This window comes from Sprattus sprattus (genome assembly GCF_963457725.1).
Source record: "Sprattus sprattus genome assembly, chromosome: 2".
Classification (NCBI taxonomy): Eukaryota; Metazoa; Chordata; class Actinopteri; order Clupeiformes; family Clupeidae; genus Sprattus; species Sprattus sprattus.
In genome coordinates this window covers 59,366,667-59,382,472 of record NC_137921.1, presented here as the reverse complement: position 1 = coordinate 59,382,472, position 15,806 = coordinate 59,366,667, and the positions used below count along the sequence as shown (strand labels likewise).

Here is a 15,806-nt window from a genome sequence, read left to right as displayed (position 1 = left end):
CTGTGATGTAAGCCGTTTGTATCTCAATCCAAAGGTTCAGGATTCAAACCCAGTTTCTGCTAGGAGCAGTTCTAAGATTTTTAGATTGGGACCTGCTTTATCCACTAGCTTGCAGTCCCGGAAATCTCAGTTCATCAATTCTAGCAACAAGGGTCCTAATGTTCTCCTATGCTTGGACCCCGTTGCCTGCGGTTATGTATATTTGTTTTTCTTCTTCTGCTTGCAGGTTTCATCCAAAAGCAGTGGAGATGAAGCTGGGGAAGTAAAGAGGTCATATCCTTTCAAACCATCACTGTGCCCAGGACTACCTCAGCTGACAGGTCAAAGTGAGCATGCCAACCTTTCCTGCTCGGTAGAACTCCTTCATAGGTTGCTGGATTGAGAATCTCACTGGGTGACGATGCTTTAAAATACTGCAAAGATATGTTTGAATGTGTGCTGTTTTTTTACATATACTGTTATTATATGGTTTGCTTTATATTTAATGCCAGATTGTTTTTAATAAAGTTATTTTTTAATTTATTGTGTTTCCATTTATTATGAATATGTAAGCACCCCTTTTTTGTCGGTAGCGCAAGTGTTCCATCTGGCTGTTGCGTTGCTTCAAGGGTTGCGTGGCAACGATTTATTTTGGAACTTTACTTTGTAGTGGCGGAAGAATGACGGTTTATCAGTAAACTATTGTTTCTTAAATTGATTTTTTTTTATTTAATGAAACCATATCCAATATTTGTAGTGACAGTTTTAGAAAAGCAATAAGCCCCGTGAGTCCGTGCTTTGCGGTGATTTCAGAACAGGCTTCGCGTCGAGCTTAACAACTCTCCTTACCTGTTCTTAAATCAGCGCAAAGCACGGCCTCTTGGGGCTTATTGCTTAAGTGTGTCTTAAGGTATATTATACTGTGTGTCTGAAGGTATATTAAACTGTGTGTATGAAGGTATATTATACTGTGTGTCTGAAGGTATATTATACTGTGTGTCTGAAGGTATATTAAACTGTTTGTCTGAAGGTAGATTATACTGTGTGTCTGAAGGTAGATTATACTGTGTGTCTGAAGGTTTAGCTAATGCTCATCAGTAGTCTCTGCTTCTCTAGGAGCCAGTGGTCCCATGCTATAGTGGTTTCTATATTGATGGGCCTCTCTTGCAGCTTCTGCCCTTAGGCATCTGAGGAATGTGGAGCGAGACTTAGAGGCCTGGTACAGGCCTTCACTGTGTGCAAACCTGCCCTACACTTAATATCTAGGAATATCCTCAAGATTAAATATGATTCAAGTCACGTTGATGACACAAACGTGACTGCAGATCAGTATGAGTGTAAAGAGAGGCTGCACCTCTTTGGAGCCCGATGGATTGCAACCTGACGAACCCAGGTACAGTTACTAAAGCTAGAGAACTCTGCTGCCACCAATACATCTATTAGTGAAATAACAACACTCTCTACCTTAATATTTCACGTCTCAATTTGTTTAATTTTTTGTGTCTTTCTCATGAAAAAGTATCTGTAAAATGATGCGTCAGAATTTCCACCTCATTGCTATTGTTGCCTCAATGCCGCTGGTCATCTCCAACCGTCTCCAACACACTGCCTGCCAAACGGTGATGTGAATGCATGTGCACATGACAGGGGACTGAATAGAGTCTTTTTGGAGCCATTCAACAGTTTACCACAGACCTGAATTTAGAATCATTGTATTTTCTTCTGGGATTACATTTTTAATCTTTCTCAATCAGACAAAACAGTATTCATTAATTTCATCAGGCATATTCCTGTTCTGTGGTTTGAACAGCTGCACTCTGCTGAGGTGCCAGGAATATGTAGACAATAAATATTAAGCACCCTGTGTGCTCCCATTAAGTGGCAAGTCCACCTCAACGTCCCTCTGGAGTCTGTCATGTTTTACTAATGTCAGGCTGAAAATATGTCTGCCGAGAGGTTGCTCAAAGTGGGTCACCCGTCGCCTCGACTTTTCTCCCTCACTCTCCATATCCAAGGTGATGAGTGTAAAAATAAAACACGTCTCAAAGCTGACAAAATAGAATTTAAATAGGTTTTTATTTTTACACTTGATAAATTGGATCATCCGTGGCATTAAGCGTGTGCCTAGAATGCCAGATTTGTAGAGGGCATTTAAATTACCACAATTATTACCACACGTAGTTTTTCAAAATGTCTTTATTGGTCATATACAAAATAAATTAAGCTGTATATCAACAAACATACAGTATATACACATCAATAAATTAAGACACCCAGACCAATACAGTTAAATTGTGTTACATACCAATACATCATATTACATGTCTACAAATTAAAAAAGGTACAATAATTTAATTAATAAATACAATTAAATGGACTTCACAGAATGTTTCTCATACAAAGTACTGTGATACAATTTTACACCAGATACAGATAAAGAACAAAAACTTTTTTTCTCAAATTAACATTACCATATTCATTAAAGCACTATATGTTCAGCCTTAATATCACTGTACACCGTTGAGAACAGACACACACACTCTCACACACACACACACACACACACACAATACAAATAAATCTCACTCCAGTGAGCAAGGTAATCATATGCAGTCAGAAGCTTTCCACTGAACATGGATGTCATTTCATTGGGGTAGAGAAGAAGACATTTGGTAAGTGTGATGCAGATATCGTCTCAGTATTCTAGTTCTCACTCATTTCATGGAAATCTAACTAAGGAAGTTGAAATAACACAGTGTCAAAAGAACAAATTAGCATGATACCATTGTGTGTACAGTAGTTGATCCTAATTACCAGTGAATCTGCAATAATAATAACAAAACAAGGCAACTGGCATACAAGCAGGATAAGCATGAGCAGAATGAACCTCCCTAGTGAAACCACCCTTTGAAGAGTCCACATTCGGTTTCCCACCACCGCCACTACATCCGTGTAGGCTTAGGCATGCGCACACTAAAGGAGGGTATGGTAGAATACTATGTTACCAAAATGATCACAAATCAAGATAAGACTAGAATCATGTCGTCCTTAAAAGATCAAACTCTAGTAGTAGTTAGGAAGACACAGGTGTGCATAATAGTGCTCATTCCATACATTTGCAAATCTATGAGCACCTGATGTGCCTTCTCACATCTCACATTAAGTGGACTAACAAACTGTGATGAAGTTCCTTTTCTTCTATCAGTACTCCAGCCAAATGGATCACAGCTACAGTATGATGGGCTCTAATCCAGTAGATAAGGATTAGAGAAGGGAGAGGTGCGCATACTGGAAGACCCTGGTCACACAGACAAGTTAACCAAAGAAAAATGACAATAGACACTGGTAAACGTTTCGTTTCAATAAACAACACTATATAGGACTAACAGCCTTCCTGTCTCAGTTCCCAACCACAGAGCTGGTAACAATAAATCTATTTCCCTCCAGGCTCTGGCTCTGACTCCCAGCCCACTCCTTTGCATATGTTCTGTTAACTCTCCACAGGTCTCCACTAAGATGCACAGAAGCCAACACAAGAAACAGAGGAGGGAATGAACTGGGTGATGCTGCTACAGCTGGAACACAACCACTTCATCAAGTTTCATCATTTTCTTTGACGTATGTAGTAGCATTTCTTTGTTTTTAATACCTTTAAAAAACATTGTTCACAGAATGTGACACACCACAGAACTGCCACAGCCAGTACGAGAACTTTAACATTGTTTACAAAAGCAACGTCAAAATGGACCAAAATCGTTACAGAACAATTTTCACGGATCAATAACTACTTTTTTTCTAAAAAGCAGAAAACACAATTATAATATTCATATTTCTACTTATGCCAGTTATGTGTCTATCCATGTCCAAGTCTTCAGACGAGTTCCAAAACATAATACCACCATTTGCAATACATTTCATTCAGGACAAAAAAAGACAGTGATGTATTAACACACGCACAATTCACAATATGAAATGCCAAAGTAAAGACAGAGCACGTTATGTGCAGGTGGTTCCAACCCCATTTTGCAGAGGGGCGGGGGCACTATTACAGAAACTTGAATGGTTGATTTAACATCATTCCTCAGGTCTCCATTCAAGCCATGTGCTCTTGCAATCTAAGGAAACATGTTTTTATGTTTGTGTTTAAGGGTTAGCATCTTGGTTAGCCTCTGTAACACTATTGTCACCACAGCAGAAGCTAACTTTGTGTGTTTCCTATAAATACAGGCACACTCTTTAACTTTGTCTGTGAGAGACACATGTTAGTCACTGAATGTATGTCTTTCTATGTCATGTCTATACGTATACCATTCATCAGCTACAAAAGTGTGAATTTCTGCAAATACTGCACAGCAGTAACTTTCCAATGAACCATTTCTCATGGGAACTTCATGCAGAAAGCATTTGCTATTCCTTAGTTTTAAAATGAAGAAATCTCATTTTCCTGGCATTTGGTAATAAAGAAAGTCATATTCAAAGACACACATCACAAAAAGAAGTAATGAAACCCAGATGTGATGCATCCACTGGTTCATCTTAATCCCCTATATGGCCCTTCAGTATTTATCCTGATCTACATTCTTCTGCTTGGGCTGGGAAGCCCAGAGAGCCAGAGAGATGGTCTAACACTCAAGGCTTTTTTACCTGCCCAACTTGCATTGTCAGAAAGACGAAACATCCGTCTCACCAATGTACCCTCAGCAAATCTCAAACACATGTTGGAGAAGTTGATATGCTCATTTTTTGTTAAACTGAACACAAAAAGATATAGCTGAATTAAATTCATCTTGGTGTTGTAGAGGTCATACTCTCATCCCGCCATACTTGTTACTCCTGTTGTTCTCTAACGTTCACAGATGTGTGGGTCTACTGGGGCCATACAGGAAGAGAATAGGTAACTTCCATCACCTTCACTTAGATGAAAGTGAACCAGAAGAGCATCACATCCAGATAGTGAACAATACTGTCACCTTGTCACTGACACAGCACACCACGCGCTAGTCCACAGTTTTACGCGCCTAGTCACTAGAAAAAGCTATCAACTTCAATAGTTAAGCCACTTTTGGTACAATTGCAAAAAGAGATATCAAACAACTTTACTTTTTTAAAGGTTTTATAAATAATTCAAGATACTCTATGTAGTTTTATAAAATTCAAGACTCAACCATATAGACAAAGATTCTTAGAATATATTAAGTAACGTCACAGCAACAACTTTATGATAAAGCTTGTGAGAATCTGCCCATCTTTATGACCAGATAGTCCTGCTTTTCAAGGAGTAGAGTTTTCCCCCTCTGTGGAACTCGTCTCTGTGTTCAAAATATTACAAATCCCATGATATTGACAGTTACCCAGGGAGTTCTCCATGAGCACTGCTAGTAAAGATAGAAAAGAAATGAACACACCTTAGTCAAGGTAACAATACCCCTTACCCTATGTGTAAAAACAGTAAGAGACCAATCCTAGTTCACAAACACAACAAATCAAAAGAAAGGTTCAAAGCAGCTCCACAGAGAAAGAAACATTTCAGCCCTCATGTCACTGTTCTTCTGCCCTCAGCACAAACGTCTTATTGCCTCCAATGTAAATATTACACAAAAGAACACAATGCCAACCATGAGGTTTCACCCCTGCTGAAAATAAGGACTACCTCTTCACATAAACAGGCCTCTTCAGAACCTGACAGCTCCAGTAGAACTCCAAGAAAGGAAAACAGTGATTCACTTTCTCTTAGAACTCTTCTGCTTCACTGGTTGGTCAGTGCATAAGACTAGGCACAGGGAGAAGAGATTCAGGGCCCTAGTTTGAGAGTGAAAATACCTGGCGGAAACAGTAGCACACGCACACAGCCAGGTGGGAGTTCATTAGTAATAGGTTTGGTTGAGTCAGACCAGATCACAATCCAAGTTGGAAATATCTCCAGGGGTATTGGACCGTGTTGGCCTCGCTTCTTTTGTTGTTGTAAACAATTCAATTCGTTGACACATAATTTGAGCTGGTCAGACATGCACACGCCACACCCCTTCAAACTGACCTACGTTGTTAATCAGGTTATTTGATTTTGAGCCTGTAGAAAAGAAAGCCATAGTTTGCTCACTAAAATTCAATGACAAGCTATTTTTGTCAAGATCAATATAGCGTATCCCATAAACGTACCGATTCTGAAGAATTACTTAGGTATAGCATGTAAAATGTATAACATTTGTAACATGTGATCCACATTCAATTTAATCATCTAAATTTGTCTAATGAAACCCATTTGCAACTGAGCTATGTACTGCAACGACAAATTATCACATTTTCTACAACGAAAGGCTTACATATTTGTTTCAGCAGACATTCTGACCCTCACCTACTTTCACTTATTTCCCCAAAAGGCTATGGTGTGAGAAAAAGGGCTTAAGCATTAACTGCAACTGCATATTAAGTTAATCTGGTACTAATATGGTATTCAATGTTAATAAGATTTACATTTTATCATTAACATGGCTTTCTTAGAATTATTCATTGAACAAACTGCAGGATATTTGGTGGTTAACTCCTTTTTCCTTGCTAATCACGAGGGCATAATGCTGCACTCGTCCAATCAAGGGAACGATAGATCACTCAGACTTGAGCAGTGCTGGTTTGTGATTGGTGGTTTCAAATGTTCCCCATCAGGAAAAAAGATGTCGCCTCACCTATATCCAAAATCCACAACCAGGAAGAATTTTCAGTTTACCGCTGGAATTTAAGACAACTCATCCAGGCAGAATTGCCTGTTTTCGCCAAAAGTTTCCACCTCCAAAATAGGGCCCTCAGCCTTTTAGCCATCAGCTGTTCCGTTTGGATACTCCAGTGCAGTAGGTTGTAACCTTGTCCCTGATTCACTCCATAAATATATAGTCATTCTTTTTCAGTGTGGTGAAAGTCTTGTGTCCTCCCTGGCTGCAGTGATGTCTACGCGTGAGGTACAGTCCAGAACTGCATGCCTACCTGGCACAATGAGCTTTTCACTTTGTGTTTGTCACCTCACACAACATATGACCACAGCAGGACTAAAGACGGCACATCAATAGAAAACTATATGTCCACTGCAGTACATCACATATTTCATTAGCAGAAACATTAAACATCACACAGAGAATTAACTTCAAACCCATGTGAACAGCACGTACAAAAAACACAGTAGAAATAATGCGCAATGCTGGATGGGCCCTATCTAGTGAGTGATGAGGCCAATATTTAAACACAATCTTCAAAATAGAACTACATCACATACAGTGTAACACATACACACACACACACACACACACATACACACACACAAACCTTACTGGAAGCCCTGGTAATGTCTGCCCACTGAATTAGTTGCTGGAAGTCAAGAAAGGCCAAGAGACCTTTCACCTCTCCTGTGCCTAAAGGATAATGCACTGACCAAGCCTTCCCTTTCTTGAGAGATAATTGACTTCCTCTCTCTGTCCCAATCTCTCCTGCTAGCACTATCTCTCTTTCCCCTCCCGCTCATTCACTCAACATATTTACTAAGAGCGTGCATCTGTTTTTGACTTGACTATTGTGATGACACTGGTAGTGCCCACTTTGCCAATGACTGAAGCCAAGGGGCCACGAGCGTTGCCCAGGGCAACAGTTGCTGTGTTTGTGTTGCCTATGGGGGGAACAGGGCCACGGGCCACAGTCCTTGCAAAGCTCTGCAATGCCTCATACTTAGAGCGCAGAGCATCCAGCTCAACCTTCATGGAGGCATTCTCATTGGCCAGCTTCTCTACTTCCTGCTGCAGATCCGCCTTCTGGCGCTCCAGCTCCTCCTTCTGTGTGACGCGCTTGACTCGACAGCTGGCAGCATAGCCCCGATTCTTGAGTGTACGGCGGCGTTGCTTCAGCTGCAGGATCTCATCTTTGGTGAGGCCCCGCAGGTGCTGGTTCAGCTCCCGCACCGACATGGACACCAGTTCATCATCTGTAAGGCTTGTGCCATTCTCCCCTGGCTCTCTCTTCACCTGGCAGCAAGACACAAAGTGGAGTGGGTGGGATTATTTCAAATGAAATAGGGATGTGATTGGTAAAGGACAAAAAAGCAGGGAAAAAAACTAAGATGACCTGTTCCAAGAACTTAAAATGATCTTAATCTCTTTTATCAGTTTTAAAAACTTTAAACGTGCTGCTTTTTATAAGTCAAATAACGCCTTGATTTATTTAAAAGGAATAGATGTAGCAGCTCGTATCAAGGGCGGTGCTGGGAGTTGAAAACATTCTTGGCTTAACCCAGACCGGTCAGGAGGCCCATCGGGAAGATTTAAATACACCATTTTAATGTAGATTGAGACAGAAATGGCTTAAAAACAGTGTTACCAGGATATTGTCCTGTGATGGGCATATGAGTACCGTATTTTCCCTGGTTATAAACCGCACCGTTTATAAACCGCACTACAGTATTTTATGTAATTTTATTAAACAAACATGTGTATTGACCACACCTGTATATTAACCGCATTTATTCAATGTTTCATCATCCTGTCATGTAAAACTAAATGTAGTTGTGGTCCGAGTGCTACTAGCCATTTCAAAATTGCATGGGATAGGCATTTCAAGTCAAAATGCTACACCTTCTCCTTGCACGTACACACACAAACACATAGGCTACCTCATTCCCACTCACAGTGTTACTGTGGCGTGTGCCAATAGACACTAAGGGCCTCTTTTACGTACATTTGTGACCTACTTTTAAGAGGCGGAGAATTCTCACGCAAATTAAAGAGGCGCTCTCTTCACACAGTCTTAGTAAATACCACAGAATATATAATTAGGCGCACCTATCCTCCCATCTTATTGAGGCGAACACCCACTTCCCTTATACCCTCCCATTTATGTTATGTACAGTGGGGAAAATAAGTATTTGAACCCCTGCCGATTTTGCAAGTTTGGCCACTTGCAAAGAAATGTGTGATCTATAATTGTAATGGTAGGTGTATTTTAACAGTGAGAAACAGGATATCAACAAAACAATCCAGACAACTGCATTTTAAAACATTTATGACTAAAGCATTAAGTATTTGAACCCCAAGCAAAACATGACAGCACTTGGTGGAATAACCCTTGTTGGCAAGCACAGACGTCAGACGTTTCTTGTAGTTGGTCACCAGGTTGACACACATCTCAGGAGCAGGACGGGACTTCACCCCTTTCATTCACTACATTGGTGTCAGAGTAAGCCCTTGCTCCACTAATGTCCCATTATTTCTCTCAGGATTATTTAATGTCTATGCTGGAACCCTATTGTTTTTGTAAAGATATTTCTTCTTATTATTATTATTATTGGGGATCCAATCAACAAAGCTGTTTGTTAGACCACCAGGCCGATAACATAAAACATGATACGAGACTAGTTTGTGGTCGCTTGAAATGGGGAGGCAACTAAGTCATCATTGCTAACGGTTCAGCTGGCTACAGTGGAATGCAAAGTACATTAGCTGTAGGCTCTGGTCATATCATATTGATGAAAGTTGGATATATATAGACATTTACACAACTTGTTTTCCTGCCTCAGCATGGAAGACTGTTTTTGATTCAATCCATTCATAAAAACTGGCCTATCTCTTCAGTGATGTGTAATAAACTGGCCTATCTATTAAGTGATGTGTATGTGTAATAAACTGGCCTATCTCTTCAGTGATGTGTAATAACAGGCCTATCTCTTCAGTGACGTGTAATAAACTGGCCTATCTATTAAGTGATGGGTATCTGTAATAAACTGGCCTATCTCTCCAGTGATGGGTATGTGTAATAAACTGGCCTATCTATTAAATGATGTGTAATAAACTGGCCTCTCTCTTCAGTGATGTGTAATAAACTGGCCTATCTCTTCAGTGATGTGTAAGTGGCTCACCTTCAAGGCTTTGTTTCCCTGGTTAGTGGTCGTCATGCCACGATAAACAACTCCAAAATGCAGTCCTACAAACAAAGAGAGGACAACATTGAAATGACTTCATTTGGGCAGAGCAAGTACCGCACATATGAAGGGAGGGTAAGGATTCAATTATACCCTGAACTTTCTACACAGAAATTGATATTCATGAAAAGATAACGTGATATTTGGTGGGAAGAGATAGCAGCAGCTCCAAGTTTACTCCACATAAGTGGTTTTGTTGCTCAGTCATGATTGATTACCAACCCTCAGTTAAGTTCAGTTAGCATATTCTAAACGTGGCCAAGATCCATCAACATTACTGCAGTGATCATTTAGAAATAGGGGCAATGCTGTTTCATTTATTTCAACAACGTGATATTGTACTATACAATAATAATCATTTCAATGGTAAACATAATAACACATTTTATTTAATGATTCCTTTCATGGCCCTCAAGGTCACCTCAAACGCACAAATAACTTGGCTAATGCAATGTTCAACGAAAGTTGCTTGTCTTGGGGAGCCCCACATGCCTAGCAAATTTGGTGCGTGTAGGTGACACTATATACTGGGCACAAACCTCAGTGACCTATGGGGGCGATGTTGAGTCCCCGGAGCACCTCCGGGGCCTAGCCTCTGAGCCTGAGGAGCAGTGGCCAGTAGTAATGTGTGTACCCATGGGAACCACCTCAAATTACCATCAATCAATGACAGCCTTGCAGACCTTTGGCATTTTGATTCAAGATATCAATTTTTTTGAGGTAAATCACTACCACAGGTTGGCCTTTTTTCCTTCTTTAGAGAAAAGCTGCTCCCACAAGAGCAGTTTTTCTAGGGATGTGCTGGCCAATCCACAGACTGAACACCTGCTGATTGCTCCTTCCCTTAATAAGTCTTTCATCATTTGGAGTCATGCTGTATCACCACTCTGTTGGAGAATGACATTGGTTCCAATCAAATTGGTATTGAAGATTCACTTCACTAATTTCCCAAGCATCAATAATAAAGATACAAATTATTTATTTGTTTATGCGATATGTATTATGAATAAGGATTTTAAAATAACTTCACTAAACTGCATAACAATGTCCTTGAGCTTAACTAAAATAAACATCAAATACTGATTTATATAAGCTCATGTACACACCCTGCACAATATTAGTTGATTGGAACAGTTCAGAAGAGTTTAGTGCTGAAGTGTTAAAGATACAGCATCTTTGAAATAAGAAACAACAGAACAACTGTTTTCTATTACGTAGAAATTACGCCTGAAGTGGGCGCAATTCCGTGAGTAAATCTGGCTCTAAAAGTTTAAGTTGATTAGGTAATAGATCCCCTAGCAACCACCGAACCAACGTGTCCCATTATTTCTCTCAGGATCATTTAATGTCTATGTGATCACTCTGAACCCAACCTTTTATTGGTGAGCTGATTTTAAGAAATTCAACTTTGCAGGAAACTAGTTATCTAGCTCATGTTACAGTCTCCTCAAAATGAAAAGCTGCCTGTGCATACTACCTCATAATAAAATAAATTCATATTACTTCATATTAAAATTAGTCCATATTCTACAAACAGAAGGCCAAAAACCCATCATTAAAACACAAAAATGCATCCTGCCTATAGAAATCCTGTCAATGAGCAAGAGTCAGTAAACACCTGCTCATTTTCTATATATCACTCCACCTCAGTATGGATGTGACACAGCCCTGATCGATATATGTACGCCAGCCCAGACAGAATTCAAATTGAAAAAAAAAGTGCAAAAAATCTTCAGTTATGAGAGAATGAGCATGCCTACACAGGGATCAACATTAACAACAATTCTCTTCTAAAGGGCACATAATATTTTACAGTCCTTTAAATAAGCACTGAATTCCAGGAGTTCATGGCCAGTGTGGCGAGTGCTATAAAACAAAGAGAAGAGATAGAAGAGTAGGTACTTGCTGAGGAGAGCTCAACTGCTGGGGCTGCTGAGGTCATCAAAGTCATGAGCTATTGAAGGAGCAGGCTGAATACCTCTCAATGCTCTAAAAGAATGCTGACATCTCTCATCACTGAGCCATAACAACCATAGGAAAGGAACAAAATGCTGAGTGCCAACAAATGGAATAGTTGGGGGGCAGAGGATGAGAGAGAGAAGATAATTGGGGGTGATGATGAGGCCGAGGAGGAATGAAGAGCGATGCAGAGGCGCATCAGAGAGGGGAGGATGTAGAAGACAGGGAGAGGCGGGAGGAGAGGGGTTAGGGGCGTAAGGAAAAAGACTGGGCTGAAACTGCATCCTCAACACATTCGTAAAAGCTTAACGGGTAGGAAGGATTGGCTACACTGAGCACAGACCACAACAAAGCCATCCCCCTTTTTATAAGTCAACTTCTGCACTTCAGTCAGGAAAACACTAAACTAACAAGCGTTCTGTTGTTGAAGCATCTGCAGACGAGCACATGGTGGAATAGATAGACCCAGAGCACACTGGAGAAGGAGAGGTGTGTTAGTGGTGACGGTGCAGCTCACAGACAGAGTCCATAAAAGAGTCTGGTCCTAGAGGCAAACAATGAGATAAAATCTAAACGCTTACAAATGAGGTAGCCTATGTGTGTGTGTGTGTGTGTGTGTGTGTGTGTAGGTGAGAGGATAGGGTCTAGACTTTTCAATGGCTAGTATCGATTGCACCACAACTACATAGCATTTAGTTTTACGTGACAGGATGACGTAACATTGAATAAACTGAGGTTAATATACGGGTGCGGCCCATACATGGGTTTGTATTATAAAATGACATGAAATAATGTAATGCAGTTTAAAGTCGAGGAAAACAGTAAAAGTAATTTGAATTCTTATTCTAAATAAACTTCTGATCAATCTTCCTTTCTTCTCCCCAGTGTATCTACCCCACACAACAAGGCTGTAATCACACCATGGACTACTGATTGGCATGCCGATGACTTGCCGATGAAGTTATGAAAGGTGAGTTTCAGGTCTATTCTTGTTGGTGAATAGGTCTTATGTCCTGACATTCGTTCAATGTACTGGTTGTATTATGAATAAAATGTTTTTCTCGTTCTCTAGACTATGAAAGCATTATGATATTCTCCTCAGTTATTCTAAAGCTTTTACCCCATTTGATATTTCAGTGGTCTCTCGTCTCGTACTGCCATTGCTGTAATAATGATGTGTGGTTGGAAGCTATAACCTGCAGCATAGGTACTGCAAGAAATGTGGTTTCACAACGACCTAGCTAGCAACAGTAAACAATGAAATTCTGTACTGCTCTCTTTGAGCAATCACTTTCAAGGAGCGTGAGTCAGATGAACTGCTAAATATTTTAAATTCAAAATGGCTAATTATCATAGATGACACTGCTCCAGTAAAAGTTAAGACAGTCACAAACAGAAAGCACCATGGAAACAAAAGCTAATTTAAAGGCGCATTGTGTAGGATTTAGTGGCATCTAGAGGTAAGGTTGCAAAAGTGCTACCAACTGAATGCCATTCCCTTTCCAAGTGTGTAGAAGAACTTATGGTGGCCGTCAAGTGCCATAAAAATGTTCAAGGTCCTCTAAAGATCCAGTGTTTTGGTTTGTCCCTTTTTGGTTACTTTAGCAACGTGACGGCACAACATAGACGAGAAAGCTAACATTTAGGTTATTAGACCTGTTGCTGGTGCCTACATTGACAACGCTTTCAGCTATATTTAAGTTAATGTTATAACTCCATGCCGATATCCAATAGTGACTGAGCGCACATCATCACAGGCCTGTCTTGATTGGATAACTTTGGCTGGGAAATACACAGAGGAAAACTGTATCAAAAGATACACATTGTAGGCAAATGGTTCATAGACATGCCTGGAAACATTATACTGTTAGCTATTTAGCTAAACATCAACTGTTTAACACCAAACAGAACATACACTTTCTCATGTGTTGAATGGTAAAGGGTAACACTGGTTCTATGTACAAACATTTCTCAAAATTGTTATATAGATACATATATTTACTGTACACTCACTTTATGGACATGGGTCTAAAGAAGTCTTTAGGTGTATACTATAAGTCCTAAATACATTAATGACTCTCATGGAAACATGCTGGTCATTGGTAGAGGTGCACTTTACAATACCACTTTTTTCAGAGTATTAGTACTTACATTTGTGTACTTGCCGATACTGGGCGCCACTTTGCCAACTTTTTTTCCCCCATCAAATGCGCTCTGGTTGTTACAAAATAAAATACAAATCAAAAATATGAATATAAAATAAAATGTATAACAGGAGGCTATTTCCAACCAGAAATAAGCATAAAACTTGTCTAAATAAAACAGTGTTATTGGCGGGTGGTATCGGAAGATTACAAGTAAAGTACAAATACATGAGCACAGTATAGGCCCTAAATGGCAGCATCCATTCTAATGAAATCTAAATCATTGGCTGCTATGGGGTCTAGAGGGACCTCCTCAGGCTCAGAGGGAAAGAGGGGGCAGAGTTGTGCGGAGAGAGGAGAAATGCACTGGTGCGGCTTTACGTAAGAAACGGTATATGTAACCAATATCAAACTATATTGATATATATCTTAATATATCTTAATAAGTTATTAATAGTGATGCTCCGAATGATCGGCCGCCGATAATGATCGGCCAATATTGGTTTAAAATGTCTTGATCCGCGAACCCCAAAAGCGCTGATCAAAATCACGTGACGTAAATTAATTGTACGACTTTTTTCCACCTGCATGCGCAGCGCACAGGCACTCAACAGCAGAGTGGAGCTTGGCAGTGGCAAGTAACATGAGTTTTCCCGTCCGAAAGTTTTACTTAGTTAGCTTAATTTCTACAAATGGTGCATATAAAATAGAGGGATATTTAGCTGAATGAATCCCAAAAGGATCTGTATAGCCTATAGGTTATGAAATAGGTCCTACACACACTCACAAGACATGAATTGGTAGGATGAATATGGATGACTGATGACCGCGGTTTCTACAGAAATGATAACAAGAAATACAGATATTAATAATTATATATACAACAAATATTTAAACACATGGAGAATATTACGGCTACAACATGAAGGTGGATCTGTCCCTTTAACGCTGTGCTGCGTTACGGTGAAGGTAACCATTTGAAATAGCGGAATAACTCAATGATGTACACAATAATAATAATGAAACAGTGAATAATTAAAACCCTACATGAACTTACATCTATGCTATATACTGTTGACATGAAACAGACTAACCGCTGGTTGATAGCGACAGCCTTTTTGAACAGTGCGAACTTTGCTAGATCATAGATTTAAGATTACCATTCCCCTGCCATTCTGTGATCGGCAGTGATCGGCTAGGCAGATCATGATTTTGGTGATCGTTGATCGGTAAACGGCGCATCTCTAGTTTTAAATATATACCTTAATAAGTCATTATACCACCTTTTCCTTATGTTATTATGCCAAAGAGGTCTGCTATTATCTGAGTACTGAAATCATGAGGTAACTATTTATTTAGGCGGTGTTTTTGCAACAAGAGCTCACTTATATTTGATCTATCTCCCTATCTATCTATCCACATAAAAAGGCAGGGAAGGTCAAGGAACCAATTGGATCACTGGACAAAGCAGCTGCTGACAAGTAAGGAGAGATGAACACAATAGAATCGCAGGGAATGATGAAAGCAGTTCAATTAAGTGTTGTTAAGTTTGTTATGTACACATGTTCACAATGACAGAAGGTATGGCCAGTTGGTAATAGTCACTGGTGCCTGGCGTCCATGTTTCTGCCCCTCTTGTATGAATGAAATCCTACTGATCGCCTTAACAATGAATTCTCTAAGGTCCTTGGTCACTCAATGTGGAATTGTACCACCTGCCTAAAGTCTTCACAGGTTTGTCTACAATAGAATAAATCACCCCAGATAGCAGGGAG

At 39.9% G+C, this 15,806-nt stretch overlaps 1 protein-coding gene across 5 annotated transcripts in view; it reads right to left on the bottom strand.

Moving 5' to 3' along the window:
* Nucleotides 1–2,237: 2,237 nt before the first annotated feature.
* Nucleotides 2,238–15,806, bottom strand: part of mafgb (v-maf avian musculoaponeurotic fibrosarcoma oncogene homolog Gb) — a 30,626-nt gene continuing 17,057 nt past the window's right edge. For 2 of the 5 annotated variants that reach the window (XM_080860567.1, XM_080860568.1), the window contains exons 2-4: nt 14,039–14,101; nt 9,866–9,930; nt 2,238–7,979 (exon numbers count right to left, since the gene is read on the bottom strand). In XM_080860567.1, the coding sequence (XP_080716693.1) occupies nt 7,503–7,979; nt 9,866–9,901 (513 nt within the window). In that variant the 5' untranslated portion in view covers nt 9,902–9,930; nt 14,039–14,101 and the 3' untranslated portion in view covers nt 2,238–7,502. Of the gene's footprint in view, nt 7,980–9,865; nt 9,931–14,038; nt 14,102–14,818; nt 14,889–15,806 lie in introns of those variants that run through there. The other 3 variants (XM_080860569.1, XM_080860570.1, XM_080860571.1) reach the window with 3 other exon arrangements.